Genomic DNA, 17,631 nt, shown 5'->3' on the forward strand with positions numbered 1-17,631 from the left:
CAACAATGCACACACTGCTAGAAGGTATGATTGCCTGTCACATACTGTCCTGAACAAAGAGTGGGATGTAGTGGGAGGGGGGGGAGAGAGTGTATTGGAGCTACTGGAACTCTCCTGTTTGTGAACAGATGAGCCTGTAACAGTAGGGGGCTGATTCAGGGATTATTAGATCCTAGGGAGAGTCTGTGTGGCGGGAACTGTACAACAGAGGGGAACAGTGCACAGCTAAGGTAAACAAGGCCTTTAATCAATCAGTGGATGTTTGAAAGCAGGGAACAGTTGAGAAAACGCATGATGTGAATGTAGGTGGCCTGCAGTTTGTATAGGAGGTTATAAGTACAGGAGCTAACTGCCAGGAACACGGAGCAGACCTCAACTGTTGCACGGGCCCAGTCTGATCCCATTTGTCAGACCTCGCCTTCTATTTCTTCTCATTGACTGCCCTTCTTGTTGCCTCTGCCTGATCTCTCGATTTCCTCGCCGGAGCCATGCATCCCCAGCGTCCTCTTCCCCAGGCCATGCCCTCCTCTTCTCTGGGACAGCACCTGCGGGACATGGCCATGGGTCTGGGACGAGGCAAGAACTTCCTGGGAGGAAACTTTGCCTACGGTGTCATCCAGTCCGTTAAGGAGTGCCTCTACTTCCTCCTCTGCTGCTGGTGCATCAAAGAGATCCTGGACTGACAGGCTGAGAGAGAGTAGATCAAGTGGTCAAACATTGATTTTCCCCTTTTCTCCATTGGCTCCTATAGTGTAATTTCAACCAGCTTTTATTTCATCAGGACTTGAGTGTTTCATCAGTGGTGCTGGCAAAGCATTGGCAAGTATGACTCTTATCTCATATGACAACAAACTACCACTTGAGCACATAGTGAACTAAAATCTGTCAAATTGATATGTATAATGCAGTTTATGTTGTCTACTACAGTTTAAAGCGAGGTTCTCAATTTTCAGGAAATAGCTGTTTCAATTATAGGTTCACTAAGTCCTAAAGTTTTTTTTTTTTATCTTTTCAGTGTCTATAGGATGCTTTTCTTGGGTTCCAGGAAACACACTGGCACATTTCCAGGTGCACATTGTTCAGTATGAGACTGGGTCAGATTTTCCTGATTTTACCCTTCTGATCTAAGATCTTGAGGAATGGCACCCCTGATGTTCACTGTACAACACAAACTGGTGTGCAATGAATAAAGGAACTAATCAATAGAAACATTACCATTATGTCTGCATTTTTTGTTCATTTTGTTTTGATTAATCTTATAGTAAACATACTGTATACTGTACTGCTAAAAAAAAGAGAAAATATAGTTTGGTTTAGGTTTCAAACTAAGTTTTTATGTGCCTTTAAGCCTTTTATTTATTTGATATGACAAAGTTTGCAAGATAGCATGCCATTATAGAGGACTAAATTCTGATTTATGTGTAGAACAAAAACATAGGGCAAATTTTACATGCTGTCTTTTATGGGACAGAAGGATAGTGCTACCAAAGATAACAACTTGGAATCAACCCAAGCCTGTGGACTACCAGCATTAAATGCCCAGGACTGGAGGTGTACGAACATAACGTATGTAAGATGTACATACTCACTATCATCTGCGTCTGTCACTCAAATTGGAAATTTTCCCAGTGAAGTACAGTGACACCGCATTGCCATTGGTCGAGCTGGAGGGCGAGGGGCAGGACCAAAACGAAGACTGTCTGTGATTGGACGAGAGGCGTGTGGATCACGCAAGTTCAGGAGGCAAGTTCTTAAGTTGGATGGAGAGACTCAGAAGTAGCTGCTGTATGTGTGACAGACTGTGGCGTTTGAAGTAAAGCGGTACCACGCCACGGTAAGAATTACCTAAGTTTGGATGTACTTACTTACTTTTTCAAGGTCTGTTCTGTTCCTTGTTTGTTCTTCCGTTGCGTCGCCTGCGTCGTTTCACTCACTTTTTCCTGGTTGCTCGACTGAGTGTTGCAGCTGTTGGAAAGTTCTGTTTTAATTGCTAGTATTAATTTGCGTGCTGTTTGAGCCCTATTGCGATTTACCTTACTCAACTGGCCTTAAATACGCTTAAAAAGTGACATTTGTGTGTTTAACTCTGTTTTATTTTTCTTTTAGCACATCGCTATATGACATTTCCTGTCACAGGCTTCACCTTCGTTCAGTAAAAACAGTTTGTATAACTCGCTACATAATAATGTGATGAACTGCGTGCTTTGTTTAGGACTGCTGGGAACAAGCTGGTTGGGGTGCTTTTGCTGACAGCCTAACATTGCTGTCTTAATGGCCTGTCCTGCAGTTTATTCCCTTGACCTTTTTTGGTCATTTTTCCCTGCTGAGAACAAGATAATAAGATTAACCCTAACCCTACAGCTGTAGACATACATTTGGCTGTGGCCGTTAGTGCTAAATTAAATTTAAAGGGCCAGTCAATCTAAACTGAAGGCAGTGTATTGTTAGTTTGAAAGGTTTTAATAAACTGCGATCAGAGACGGTGTCAAGTATCTATAAATATGACGTCTGAGTATACAACGTTAAGACATTTTGAAACCCTGAGATTGAGCTTTACAGGTTAAATGAGAAATTACTCATAAAAATTAGAGAGTAAGATCAAACTACAATGTAGTGAAAATGCTTTCCTCTGTGAAAAGCCAGTTTAGCACTGTCCTTAGAGTACATTTCTGCCTCTGTTGTGTTCCTCATGGCCATCCTGTGCATGCTCCCTCTTTCTGTCTCCAGTCAATCTAGTGGTGGCTATATTTAGCTGGTATCTATTTAAGCCATTTATGCTCCACAATGCTCCTAGGGCCCTAGGCTAGATTCAGAAGACTTCTCCTGGGAGGCACTCGATTAGGAGACCTAAATTGCGGAACTGGGAGAGAATTGAATTTGAGGAGTGAAGTGTGTCATTACCCAGATGTGGTGTTAACTTAAGTGGTTAGCTCTTTGTGAAGAAAGCCAGATTACACATAATAAATATGCATCTCTGAAATGTCATCCCCTGCGGGTTTGAAAGGAAAGGCTTTAGACAACAGTAATACCTGACACTTCAATCTGACCAGGTGGTCAAACTGAAATGTCAGTCTGTGTTTCTGCTTGAGTGATCTTGGTCTGGAAAGAGTTGTATTGGTCAGATACATTAAACCAGCTGCACCAAATGTTTATCTTAACATAAAATGTGTAATTCTTTGGAAATGTACACATAGGAATATGTATACAGTTTACAGTTGAAATGTGGTGAGGCGTGTAGACATATATATGTTAACAGACCAGTAGCTTTTAAATGGACAGCCCTGCTGTCTGTATCTCCAGAATAGTGCTGGCCTTAGTTACTGTGTCTCTGCCAAAACATTTCCCAGCTAGTCAAAAGCGAAGGGTAACCAAAAGGCCCACAACACACACAAACTACTAATGAAGAACTGAATGGTCCCAGGGAACTGGACTTCCTGCGCGCACACACACACACACACACACACACACACACACACACACACACACACACACACACACACACACACACAGCAATGTGTTAACAACCGGTTACAGTAGGTTCTTTTATTTGCGGAAGGGTGAGGCTGAATTGCAAAGGCATGTATCCAAATCATGTTCACGGGTAAACAAATGATGTACAATTCTTTGAGCTGCAGTACTGTCACCCTAATGGTGGACTAGTGGCAGGCCTCTGAACAATACACCTCTGGGTTGTTGGCTTCAGTAAGTGCATTGTAAAGAAAACCAAAATCCCCACCCCCCCACCTTTTAAAATTTAGGATTTACCTTGTTTTAAAAATCACACAGCCATAGGGTACACAAAGGAGTATAGGACAATCACTTTATTTTGATTTTCTTCTCAGTCAGCTAGCATTAATCATGAAAGCTGTTCTGTATGTTCCCCTTGTGTTGCAGGAGAAAGGCAAAGCCTCTAGGGGGCCATGTCAGGTGGCAGCAGTGCTAACAACAGCTGGACCATCCTCACTCCTGAGGTATCACCACTCTGTAAAGAGCATAGGAACATGTTGAGTTGCTGTGAATGACCTCATTGGAAATGTATTATATTAAAAAAAAAAACTCCTCGTCCCAATTGATTTCCTTTTGGGTGACCTGAATATGAAGTAGGTTTCTGTAATAAGACGGCCTTTGTTTCTTTTCTTTTTCTTATTTAACTATTATTCAAAAAGATCAAAAGATAGACAGTATGTTCAGATTAGTGTAGATTGTGTGTAGGTCTAATATGAAAATGGCAATGCCTGTATGTTTTTGTCCTTTGTCACTGTATGTCTGTTTGTCTTAGGAGACTGTCGCTGAAACCCTGAAGCCTTTGGCAGAGGAGACCGAGCACCATGAAGAAAGCCTTACATCTATATCAGGTGTTATTATAACTCAAAGTTATTATAATTTCTAGTTTTTCATTTTTACTTATTTACTTTAGCCAATTTGCCTTTTCTGATAATTAATAGATAAAACAAAAACTGAAAAGTGTAAAATATTATACCACATTATTACAGTTCATATTTATACACACTGGTGACAGGTATCCCTAATAAGAATTGTCTGAGTCGCAATTGAAATATGTTAAACTATTGCTCTAAAAGTCTCCACTCTTGCCTCCTGTTTCTGTGTTCAATGAGCCAGGTTCTGGGGAGAACCACCCTGAAAATGGTGCAGAGTTTGCAGAGGGGCGGATCCCTGTGGATGGTCACCTGGTGAGACAGCAAATATTTTCTATCATGTAATATTTGTCACATAGCTTAGCTGAATATGTAGTTATGGTTGGCCAATGAAATAATTCTGTTGTCTTTTTATTTTGTAATTTTACCATGGTTTGGTATAATTACAACCTGTGGCAGTTCACTTCTGAATTGCCACAGGATATACATTTAAATTGCCACCAGGAGTACTTGATTATGAATAGCCAGAGTGTGTGTAGTCACATTATCAACCGTTTTAATCAACCGTTGAGACCATTCCAAGATACCATGACATAAAGCAGTATACAAAACTTTTTATTGTTATAAATGGTACTATAAATAAATAAATAAATAAAATGAAATATGTTAAGGTTTTGATGAATAAAAGTCAAATAAAACTACAAAAAATATCTGACTTGTTATAAATTATGGAGTACTACTACTAATGAACATTCAAGTAAATAGCGTATGTATTGTGGGGTCCAAGACAGAAACTATAAAAATAACCCATATACCGCTACTGCTATTACTACTACGAATAATACCATATATCATATCTAATGTCATGGCTATAATTATAAGCCGGGCTCTCCTACATAGGCAAATATTTATATATGTGTATGAGAGAGAGCATAGTAATAGTTTAGCATGTTGTTTATCATTTTAAATGAATAGTAATACAAGGACAACTAACAGTATTTCACACATGATACACTCTAAAATGTCACTCAAAGTTTAATATTTTATTCATTTACTTACAACACTTTGTGGGTGTTTGTCAAATTTTTCAACAGATTACACTTGGAGATGAAATCGTTTATAGTAACGTGTTGGAACATTCAAGGTCTGAGATCATCAGCTTCTGGTTTAAAGAGCAGAAATTCAGATTTCAATAGAGTTAAAAGATTTTACAGGAGACATGGTGCAGAGAAGATGTTTTCACTGGTCGTGCTCACGGCTACTAATAATAACTAATAACCCAAGGCAGAGATTCAGGAGGCATGATTATATGGTGTAAATCAGAACTGAGCCAGTTCATCAGTTATTAAAAAAGAAGCCTATATATGGTTGAAAATTAACAAAAAGATGATTTGTGCTGAGCAACATGTCTACATGTGTGCCATCTATATACCTCCATCAGAATCCCCCTACTACAACCCAGATATTTTCTCTATTCTTGAGGAGGAAATTAACCATTATAAACCCAACGAACGCTCGAACAGGGGAAAGAGCTGACACTATGAACAGAGAGACAAACACTTACCTGGAAGCACCTGCTAATTAATTAATTCTGCTAAAACGGAGTAGTGTGAATGGGGTCTGAAACAATACAAGTACAATCTAAAAACAAAGAGAGAACAACACAGCAAGACCAGTGTAGCATAACTACATTGATGTAATAAATTTATGAGAATTGATACCAAATTATGAATTTTAATATTCAGAAAATATTAATTCATAAAGCTCTCGCGGGGCACCACCCGATATACCGTTCACCCAGGGTCTCGGGACTCCCTGAGTATGGCTAATAATTAGACAATTATTCACTAGTGATCAGTTAGTTAACAATCTCGCTCAATTATCTTAAGTCAGTCAGTCTCATATCAAGGGGTAAATTCTCTTGGCAGGGACTCGGAAACAGGCAATACACACAATTCCTTGATTACAATGAATTTATTAACTAACTAAGGTGATGTAAAATTGCGGTTAAATACATCAGAGAAATAAACAATGAGCATGGTGGTCTACTGTGGGAGAATTTGACTTATACGGCAGCTAATGAATGCAATTAGATGATAACTCGGTTAAATTTGTCTTGGAGTTTCAAGGATTAAATATGCTGGACTAACCAACTATTGGACATCACTGATCAAAGAATGCCTTGTTTTGCCTTACTTCGGGTCGGCGGCCTGCTTGTCCGGTTGCATGGGTCCCACGCTAGCTGCCCGATTCCTGGCTTTTTGCTAGGGAATTCTCCGGGGTTCTCCGTGTCTGGAATGAAAACAAACCCTCAAGGGTTGGCCGTCCTCAGTCTGGCAATTAGGCTGTTCTTCAGGTGTCCTTTGTTGCCGCTGGCGAGACCACGTGGTATGGTCTGACCTCGGTGAAGTTAGCTCGACGAATAAAGCTTAAAAAGGGAACTTGGTCGTTCTTGACTTAGACTAGTGTAACTTAACAGTCTACTAACTTTTAACAAACAAAATAAAATAACAAGCAAGTAAATTGCTGGAAACGAGGGAAAGCTTATGTCGCGGCACTTCGCGTGTGTAGCTTGAAGCGAACAAAAGCTTTGATTGCGCCGGGCCGAACTCCTAGGGCGTTGCCGGGAGAGGGGGGCACGCCGTTAATAATCGCTCAATTATCTTAAATCAGTCAGTCAGTCTCATATCTAAAGGGTCAATTCTCTTGGCAGGAACTAGAAATAGGCAACACACACAGCTCTTGATTATATTACAGTGAATTTATTCTCTAACTAAGGTGATAAAAAGATGGTTGGATACAGGGAACATAAACATTTGCTGAACAATGAGCCTGGAGGTTCGACTGTGGGAAGCATTTGACTCATACCGCATAGAAGAGCTAATGAAAGTAAACTAATGCTATGATTTTAGGAGTTAAAATGGACATCTGATCACAGAACGTGTGTTAAGTCTTACTGCTTGTCGACAGCCTGCTTTTGGCCTGTTGCACGGGTCCCACGCTAGCTGCCCGATTCCTGGCTTTTTGCTAGGGAATTCTCCGGGGTTCTCCGTGTCTGGAATGAAAACAAACCCTCAAGGGTTGGCCGTCCTCAGTCTGGCAATTAGGCTGTTCTTCAGGTGTCCTTTGTTGCCGCTGGCGAGACCACGTGGTATGGTCTGACCTCGGTGAAGTTAGCTCGACGAATAAAGCTTAAAAAGGGAACTTGGTCGTTCTTGACTTAGACTAGTGTAACTTAACAGTCTACTAACTTTTAACAAACAAAATAAAATAACAAGCAAGTAAATTGCTGGAAACGAGGGAAAGCTTATGTCGCGGCACTTCGCGTGTGTAGCTTGAAGCGAACAAAAGCTTTGATTGCGCCGGGCCGAACTCCTAGGGCGTTGCCGGGAGAGGGGGGCACGCCGTTAATAATCGCTCAATTATCTTAAATCAGTCAGTCAGTCTCATATCTAAAGGGTCAATTCTCTTGGCAGGAACTAGAAATAGGCAACACACACAGCTCTTGATTATATTACAGTGAATTTATTCTCTAACTAAGGTGATAAAAAGATGGTTGGATACAGGGAACATAAACATTTGCTGAACAATGAGCCTGGAGGTTCGACTGTGGGAAGCATTTGACTCATACCGCATAGAAGAGCTAATGAAAGTAAACTAATGCTATGATTTTAGGAGTTAAAATGGACATCTGATCACAGAACGTGTGTTAAGTCTTACTGCTTGTCGACAGCCTGCTTTTGGCCTGTTGCACGGGTCCCACGCTAGCTGCCCGATCCTGGCTTTTTGCTAGGGATTCTCTGGGGTTCTCCGTGTCTGATTGAAAACGCCTCCTCCGTCTGGCAATTCAGCTGTTTTCAGGTTTCCTTCGTTGTAGCTGGCCAGACCACGTGGCTTGGTCTGACCTCGGTGAAGTTGGCTCGACGAAAAAGGCTTAAAATGGAACTTGATCGTTCCTGAATTAGTCCAGTGTAACTTAACGGACTGATAACTTTAACAAACAAAAGAAATAAAGAAAATAAAACAAACTGAGGGGCAGATCGATGTCTCTGCACTTCAGGTGTGTAGCTTCAAGCGAAACAAAAGGGCCTGTTTCGCTGGCCGAGTCTGGGCGTTGCCTGGCGCGGCACAGCGTCCAGAGAGCCGAGCAGAGCAGCGGAGAGAGCAAGAAGCGAAGAGATCGCGTGTCGCTCTTTTGTTGCCTGGGGCGTGGTTCCCCAGGGGGTGTCTCAGGTTTCCCAAGGGACTGCCTTTCTAATCTTAATGTCTAAAAAGAAATCTATTTGCACGTCTTATAATCAAATATTTTCCACAATCGAACCTCAATGGTCAAACGGTTGTACTATTCTAGGCATTTGGTAACAGGAAACAATTGTCACATTATTGGTCAGGATATTTATACATTTAACGGCATTTCCGACGAGGGCATTTAATACTTATTTCGTCCACTTGGGGGAGCTCAGGTTACATGAGGAAAGCTTGGATTACATTAGATGAAGGAGTGTCTTGCTGAAAATAAAAACACTGCACAAGTAACTTTCTTTTCAGCACTAATATCAACAACAGATAGCAACAACAGTTAACATAACTACTCAAATAGAGGCAAACGTAATCAGGTAACTAAAGATTTAATTAAACTTAATTAAATGCTTTGAGTCTTTGGAGACTGCAGTCCTTAGCCATTCAAAGTTCAGTGTCTGGACCATGTCACACTTGGGTGAGACAGGGGTTTTCCTTTTTGATGTGGTAATAAAACAAAGAATAAGGTCAGTTGCCACGGAAACGTGTGTGGGGAAATGCCAATGGCTGGTTCGTGTCCCTTTGTCAGTTTAACAGTCAGGCCCCGCGTTATCAGCTTCGGAATCAAAAAGGTGCCAGTTTTATGGTGGGGCTAGCACTTAGAGAAAGCAACTTTGACCCCTCCCCCTTCTTCTCTGGGGAGGAGAAAGGAATTTAGAGTAGCTCCAAATTTATTCAATATAAAATGCACAAATCCACACCGTTGTTCACTACACAAGATAAATACGGAGTGACATTTATACGTTAACGGCATTTCAGACGATAGCATGTAATACTTATTTTGTCCACTTGGGGGAGCTCAGGCTACATGACGATAGCTTGGATTAACCCTAAGACAATCTTTGCTTACGAGCTGGGGAATTAGTTATTTAACCTTAAATTCAAGCTGGCAGATTAATCGAGTATAGGATGATTTCTTTATCCTCATTTCTAAAGGTGGTGTCAGAAAGTATTGTGAACAAGCATTGGTTACACATAAAATGAAGGAATGTCATTAACCTTGCTGAAAATTAAAACTCTGCAAAATTAACTTATTTATATTCTTTTCAGCAACAATATCAACAACAGATAGCAACAACATGGTAACATAACTACTCAAATGGAGGCAAACGTAATCAAGTAACTAAAAGATTATTTAATTAAACAAGGTAATGCTTTGAGTCTTGGGAGACAGCAGTCTTTGTTTACACAATGAAGTTCAGGGCTGTCCTTAGTGTCCTGGAGTTTCTCCAATTTGCATCTGGCTGTGAAAGGGAGTATCTCCTTTGATGTGAGGTAATTGAACGCAGAGGAAGGTCAGTTGCCATGGTTACATGTGAAGGGGGCAGTTTAGGGTTTCCTGCCCTCTCTTTAAGAAGAGTTTTGATAGGCTGTTCAGGAAAACGCTAATCGCTGGTCAGTGTTCCATTGTCAGTTTAACAGTCAATCACCGCGTTATCTGGCTGCGGCATCAAAAGGTGGCCAGTTTTACGATCAGGCTGCTCAGAGACAGCACTTGGGGAGAGAACCTTTCAACCCCCTTCCTTGGAGTCGCTTCGACTGTCTGTAGAAAACTTTGCAGAGCTGGATCTGAGCTCCGGTATACTGCAGTCAGCTGTGTATGTTTTGTTCTGTGGTGCTGCAAACTATGCAACACTCATGACCTGAGGGAAGGATCCAACTCTGTTTCTCTTTTTTAATAGTCATATATCAGTTGTTTATAAACGCTGATGCAGGTATCTGCAAGTAGCTTAAATCGGCCGATAATATCTGCAAAATGATAAATCGGTCAGGCTCTAGCACATAACCCCCTGAAGGGTGAATTAACGTTTTACAAAAACTCAGGTTTTTACATGTTGGTTTTGTGCAGATTAAACAAGATATAAAGTGACATACAATGTGTTAATTAGCGAGTTGGAAGAGGTGCTTCTATGCAAATTTGCATTCTGGACAGAGCTAGGCTAGATCCCTTCCCTTTGTTCCCCCTGTTTCACCACTTTGTACTTTGAGTGAGTTTAAACCAAAAATGCTAAAAGGGAGCTAAAACCTTTGACAGTGAACTTTATTTACCTGATTTTTATACCCAGGTATTAGAAGAAAAAACTGCAGAGCTAAATGGAGACAGAAGCACAGAGCAACACACCGCCTTATCTGATGCCACCCCTGTTCACACCTTTTTGGAAGTATCTGACAGCTTTGTCCCTGGCAAGGATGCATTCAGCAGGTCAGAGCAACTACCTGACTCCTACGCCCACATAACCCCCTCCCCTGATGAGCCCCCAGCCTCACTGCTGAGCACAGAGACTCTGGGAGGGGTGGAGTTTACACAGGAGGAAGAGAGGCTCGCAGAGGAAGGAATGCGGCATCCGTTAAACGGGGATGGGCTACAACAGGAAGGGGAGGAGTCAGATCTGTCTCTGAGGACGATTGATGTAGGGAAACAGGCAGGTATGAACAACAAGACTTTAATGAGGCTATTATTACATTGATATTATAATAACCTCAGCATCAGTTTTAATCGTGTATGTTTTATTCAATGCAAAGATGTATCACCTGGTACGCATGTATCATTTCCTTTTTATTTTTTTGGAGACTAAGTCGTATGTACTATTTGTGTTTGAAGTGTACTTGGTGGACCAACTGGTAATGGAATTGTTCAGTATCTGGGCCAGGAGGTTGTCTGGACAGGCTGTGGTTGGTATGAGGCAGGGAGCATGATGTGACAGAGAAATCCGTAGTTGCATGACACCCTGCAGAAGTAAATTGGCTTCAAAGGGACTGGGACCTCCTAAAGTGTGTTTGTTTTTTTGCATTGTGGTGCGTTTTTTTTATTTTTTATTTATTTATTTTTTTCTTTTCGGTCTGCAGCTTTTTTTCTAAAAATGAGTCTTCTTCTGCTCTGTTGTGCATTTTTTTTTTTTTTTTTCAAATACAGGTTTTGTTTGCAAACTGGTGTCCAGTGTCAGTGAGTTCATTGTAGTGCCCATTATTCATATTGCTCTTTAACAGTAAAATGTGATGCGAATAGAAGTTTAAAAATGAAGCATTTGAATTACTGTCTAGACACCATATTCAAGATTAAAGGCTTATTTATGGAGAAATGGACAAAATGAACTCATGTGCCATGCACAGCAGAGCAACTATAGAAGTCTTACCTCCCATAAGGGGTTCTGTCTCGTACTGCAGCATCCGACTGATTACAGTGCCATAGCTGCTGTGCTGTCTAACATGTAAGTGCAAGAGCAAATTTGAGCTCAATAATGCGCAACTGCTTTGTTTAAAAATAATAAACATGGCAGGAAATAAAATGGCCTACAGGATACCCACACATTAAATGATCTGTTCTTCATGTTTGCCTGTAGGGGTCCATAAAATAGATTAAACCTGTAAATTGCAAAGTAATGATCAAAATACACTTTAACAACAGGTTGGTTTGTTTGTTTGTTTTTTAAATACTCTTCTCATCCTCTACTCCAGACTCCCCTGTGGCTACAGAAGAGAGTGACGAGAGGACTGAGAAGATGGGAGAGGAAGGAGAGCCAGAGGTGAGGAGAAGGAGGTCTCTCTTAGCAGCTCTGGAGCGGATCGGAAGGACAGAGGAGGAAGAGGAAGGAGAGGAAGAGTTCCAGCTGCCACAGCGCGACGAAGACAGCGGGTTCTCTGTGAACAAGTGCATCCTGGGTGCTGTCATTCTGGTAGGCCTTGGCACCATCTTTTTCTCAGGTATGCATCACTATATGACCCGCTGAGAAGGTAAATGTGTGATTTTGTTTTGCTTATTACTTTGACTTTAAATGACTTTAATGTTACTTGTGATGAATTTTAAGATGTTAAAGTGAGGTTAGCTAAGAGCAAAGTGATGTGTTCCTAGCAGTAAACTAAACAAAGGGTGCTCTGAGACTGAGATGTATTATACCTGCAGGTGTCTTCATGGACCTGAATGAGGGTAGGGGGTGTGTGTGTGTGACTGTGTGTGTGTGTGTGTGTGACTGAATGAGTTCTTTTTTGTCCACAGCATGTTTGTATGTGTTAATGTGCATGAAGGAAAAATGTTTTGCATTTGACACATTTTTAAAGTACTGCACGCTTTTAAGCATGCAATAGAGAGAGTGAGTGATTTATGCATTTTTTGCAATAAATCAATAATAAATTAAATGATAACCTTGTACCATGTCACCACAGTGTAAATGTTTAGTTTGCCCACCCTCTCTTTTCTTGTGACAATGTGGAGATACAAGGTTTTCAACCAGCAATAAATATACTGTCCTTAACCTTTCATTTTGATTTTAATTATATTATACCGTATCTACAGTTATGTGCCCTTACTCAGCTGAGGAGTACACATTTTATTGTAAGCCTTGTTTGTTGTTGGGGTAGGTGCCATTTTTTTCAGTAATTTGCACTGGAGCGTAAAGCTTTTGCTTGAGTTCTTTTCCAGTGTAAGAACATTAAACTTTGCATAATACATTTACAGAGAGTGATTATGTGACAAGGGAGCTGAAAGACGCAGAGTTACCAGGGAAACAGGTCAGTCTGTTTCACTTTTATTTATTTATTTTTCTCCTTCTATTTTGTCTTTATCTCTTCTCTAACTTATATTCATTTTGATGCCATTTTGTGTACTGATTTTATCGTAACGGGAGTACCACCACATGGATTTGTTGTGTGATATGCTCATTAGGAGACCACCCACAACACTGGCAGCATTACTGCCCTGGTCTACCAACTGTTCTACTCTGGAATTTTCTTTCCCATCAACACAAACTGTTCTCTCTCTCTAACTTGCGGACAGGAGTGGCTTAATCCAGAGGTTCCTCCACCGCCAGTAGATGCTGACAGTACAGAGCTTCTAAATAAGCTACAAGCCCAACTTCAGGTGTGACTCCATTCTGTCTCTCACCTCATTGTGTGTGTGCGTGCTATACATGAGTGTGTGTCGGTGCATGAAAGTGTACCCGGTATGTGATATTCTCACAGGACCCTCTTCTCCTGTTTTTTTTCAAACAGGCACAGAAAGAAGAGCTAAATGTAGCCAAGGGACAGGCAGCAGAGGGAGCAAAGGAGCGGCTGCGGTGGGAGGAGGTGGAGAAGGAAAACAGTAGGTTGAAGAAAGAGATGGCATCTCTCCCTGTCCTTCAGAAAGAGAACGAGAGGATGAAGAGAGAGCTGGAGTCTGTCCCGGCCCTACAGAAAGAACTAGAAACACTGAGATCTACTGTGACTGATTTAAAACTCTCCTCAGGTACAAAGGGACAGAGGGAGGAGGTAGGGAGGGGACGTGGAAGAGGGTAGAAAATGTTGAATGATAGTTATTAGACAGCTAGGGGAAGTGCAGTATGTTTCTTCCTTTTTCTTCTTTTCACTTGAATGCTCTTTATTCATCTTTGTAGTGGTAGTGACGTCTTGTGTTTCCTCCAGTAACCAGCAAAGCAGTTCAAGCACCTGTGAAGCCTACTACATCGCCCTCCAGTGGCCAGCCAGAGGACAGCACGCAGGACACCACTGGATCTACAGACAGACAGGCTAGGAAGCCATGGGATGAACAGAGGGAGAAAAAGAAAGATAAAAATGACATGGGTGAGAAGAAGGAGGGGAAAGAGAGAGAAAAATCTGAATGGATGGAAAGAGAGAAACAGGAGCGCAAAGATGGAGGTAAAGCCGAATGGAAAAAGGGAAAGTTTGACAAGGAGAAGGATAAGGAAGGTAAGCTAAAGAGGCACAGTGATGAGCCAAGACAACGGAAGGAAAAAGACTGGAAGAAAGAAAAGACTAGCAGAGGTGATGAAGGAAAGCCATGGAAGGATAGGGAAGCAAAGAAAGAGTGGATAGAAAATGGTAAGAGAAAAGAATTGAAGGAGGAGAAATACTGGAAAAAGGCAAAGCATGAGCAAGTGAAGGAGGATCAACAATGGAGTGGAAAGGAGGAGAAGGAATGGAAGGTAGAAAATAACCAGGGAAAGAAGGGCAAGGAGGAATGGAAGGGAGAGAAGGAATGGAAGAAAGGGAAAGATGGCTTCAAGGAAAGTGGCAAAGAGAAATGGGAGAAAAAAGATTGGAAAGAAAAGAGAGAGTGGAAGAAAGACAATGACTGGAAGAGTAAAAACGGCAAAGATCATAGTAAAGAAGGGAAAGGAAAGGGTGAAAGGAAACAGTGGGAGGAGAGCAAACATCATGGTAAAGAAAGGAAGGGAAAGGATGAGGGGAAACACTGGAACGAGAACAAGTGGAAAAGTAAAGATGATAAGGAATGGAAGAGGAAGGATGAGAGCAAACAGTGGGAAGAGAAAGAAGAGCATTGGAAGAGAGGACAGAAAGAAAACAAGCACAATGGAAACTGGGAAAAGGACAGATCAAGCTCCCAGAAACACAAAGAAGAGCACAAATTTACCAGTAATCATGGCCACAAGGAAGAGCATCTGTGGGGAGACAGAAAACCTCCTCACACACACCGACGACCCTCCCTGGAGCAGCCCGAGTACTGGGTCCAGCAGAGAGACCGCCTCCAGCACAACCTCAAACCCCCACAGAAGTGCGACTCACTGGAGACCTGTGCTCAGGCCGAGGGCCTGCTCCCTGTCCCCTTCCCTGAGTTCGAGGCCGTCCTCCAAACATACCTGGCCAAGGCAGAGGAAGTGGGAGTGGATGAATTCAAAAGAGAAGAGCTCAAAAAATTAGCTGCCGAATTCTTCAAGACAGGAGTGTTTGTTCATGACCAGATGCGCTTTCAAGAGTTCGTTGAGGATTTGGTAGATATCTTGGAAGACATGGTGGAAGAGGGAGGGGAAGAGGAGGGGGATAGTGCCATAGAGGAAGAAATGGAGGGGTTTGAAAGAGAAGTCATGAAAAAGTTTTCAGTGCCAGGAGCTGGAGAGAAAGGGGAGAGATCCAAAGGGGAGTGGGGGAAGGGGAGCGAACGAGGACGTGGCTGATTAAGCGATGGATTTGATGGATCTGTTAAGAAGAGGTAAAAGACGGATGAGAGGCTATTCAAAGGGAACATTTTACTTGCATACAAGTATACATTTATCATGCTGACATCCTTTTTACAGGATCTTATTTTACCCCTTCCATCTGTCAGGCAAGAAGTTCTACTTTGGATTTAAGTTCATTGTTTTGGGTTGTTTTTATATTTTACCTCGCACATTAGTGCTAAAATACACCCTTTGCATATGGGGGATTTAACCTGTTAGATTGAGTTGGATGTTACTCTGCTGTATAGTCTTATTCACACATTACCACTCTTCCTCTGCAAACAGCACTATGCACTGTTAAGGTCTAGCTATTCACTGATCAACAGTATGTACTGTATCTACAGTATGCCATCTTTATGTATTAGTGGCTTAACCTGTGTCTTAATCTCAGATTATCTTTAGATCATTAGCAAACAGTTTGTATAAAGGGTGGAGCAAGGTGAACTGCTGGAAAAAGGTTTAGTGAATATTTTATGTGAAATAAGTCTGGATTGATCTTGTCTGGGGTTTTATTTAAATGTTTGTACATATTGCATAAAATATGTTTAAGAACTATGCTATAGTGCAGAAATATATAACTAACTTATAGAGGTTGCCATAATATAGATTAAAAAAATAATTGGTTGGCGCATATCATGTTGAGCACGAATGCTTCTTTTCAGGTACAGAACTTATGTGCACTAATGTCCTTAATTATTGTTTTACTATGAATGCAGCATTTGTTTTGATTGATTAGGCTGGCCATGGCACTTAGAAAACATGCTTTTTGTAAACTTTCTTATGTTTATATGCTAATTTATGAAGTGTTGCTGATTCAAGGGTCTACAGCCACATAGATGTTTTTCAGTGTATCAATTCTGAACCACATGCTGTGCGGGCTTTGTGGCAGCATAGAGAATACTGTGTGTTAGGTTAGGATGTTCATATTTGCTACTATTACTGTCGTAAGAACATAATAAATTTGGCGCAACCCTGTGATGAAATAACTTGGTTTTGTCTTCTTTTCACTCACTTGTTAAAATGTTATCTTCAAAGAATACCTCCTACAAACATCTACTGATTTTATTTGACTTGGTGATTTGTCGTCATGCTTTTTGATCCTGTTGGATTTGCAAGTCGTGATGATTCTGCAAGGTTAGAGAGAAGGTGAGAGCTTTGGTTTAACTGAATATTGATAATATGTTTAGGGTTGTTTGCACAATTGCCCCATCAATTTCTGCTGAAGTTGAACAGTTTGTAGTGTATGCTTAAGAAAAGAACACGGAGGTCTTATAAATGCCATTTTCTTCAACAGGCTAACAGTAGAACAAAGCACAGTGTTCAGTAGAGTCAATATATTGTGCAGACAGTAGTAGCCATTTTGATTCTACAACGGTACCTCCTAGTTGTAAAAAAAAAAAAAATATAGCAGATATACAAATAATTGGACTCAACAGTTGTTACTTATTTGCTGACAAATGAATACATCATGAGTATTAACTGTGTGCTAGTGCAGAGTAATCAATTACTGTCCATGGACTCAGGACTGTTTCCAGACTGATGTTAACATCATCCTCTTTATGTCATCAGGGATACTTTGTCCACTGTCTTTTATGTTCCATATTTCTTAGTTGAACAACAACTTGGCTGATGGTAGCTGAGGGAAAAGAACAAAGAAAAGGGACTGACTGAAGGGATTGACTATGATGACTTCACTCGTCATTCAGTCACTAAGGGTCTGTTTCTCAATCAATCATTGTGCCAGTTTGACACTAGAAACTGGAGTACTAGCCCGGTACATAAATACTGCATATGAGAATAGATAAGTTATAGAGATGTAACTAAGATCCAAGAGAAATAACGGTTCTCTGCATGTGAGAAGTGTTGATAATTTGGGACCTCACTTTGTTGTAAGTGGCTGTCATTGCCAGGTAGACCACCATATTCTGCTTATCAGCCCTTCTGATAATTCTGTTTACATTGGTGTCCCAAAGAATCTGATTTTCTTTCCATGTCTTTGCTGCTTC

General features: G+C 41.1%; 2 protein-coding genes across 4 annotated transcripts; both read left to right on the top strand.

Annotated features, from left to right (window-relative positions):
* Positions 1-11: 11 nt before the first annotated feature.
* Positions 12-1,214, top strand: LOC119897596 (lens epithelial protein). The gene has a single exon (XM_038711417.1). It carries the CDS (start codon positions 489-491, stop codon positions 681-683), a length of 195 nt encoding a protein of 64 aa, XP_038567345.1. The 5' UTR covers positions 12-488; the 3' UTR covers positions 684-1,214.
* Positions 1,215-1,697: 483 nt separating this feature from the next.
* On the top strand, positions 1,698-16,611 carry pbxip1b (pre-B-cell leukemia homeobox interacting protein 1b). 3 transcript variants are annotated; one of them, XM_038711420.1, is made up of 11 exons: positions 1,698-1,834; positions 3,895-3,971; positions 4,280-4,355; positions 4,621-4,691; positions 10,742-11,102; positions 12,132-12,377; positions 12,577-12,600; positions 13,129-13,181; positions 13,447-13,530; positions 13,662-13,752; positions 14,073-16,611. In XM_038711420.1, exons 2-11 carry the CDS (start codon positions 3,921-3,923, stop codon positions 15,581-15,583), a joined length of 2,568 nt encoding a protein of 855 aa, XP_038567348.1. In that variant the 5' UTR covers positions 1,698-1,834; positions 3,895-3,920; the 3' UTR covers positions 15,584-16,611. The 3 variants fall into 3 exon arrangements, with proteins under 3 accessions (XP_038567348.1, XP_038567346.1, XP_038567347.1); XM_038711418.1 differs by having other exon boundaries at positions 1,699-1,834; positions 13,662-13,896; XM_038711419.1 differs by lacking the exon at positions 12,577-12,600 and having other exon boundaries at positions 1,699-1,834; positions 13,662-13,896.
* The last annotated feature ends 1,020 nt before the right edge of the window (positions 16,612-17,631 follow it).

The sequence above is a fragment of the Micropterus salmoides genome, unplaced genomic scaffold, assembly GCF_014851395.1.
Source record: "Micropterus salmoides isolate LMB-PRFRI ecotype aquatic unplaced genomic scaffold, ASM1485139v1 Ms_hic_scaffold_11, whole genome shotgun sequence".
Lineage (NCBI taxonomy): Eukaryota > Metazoa > Chordata > Actinopteri > Centrarchiformes > Centrarchidae > Micropterus > Micropterus salmoides.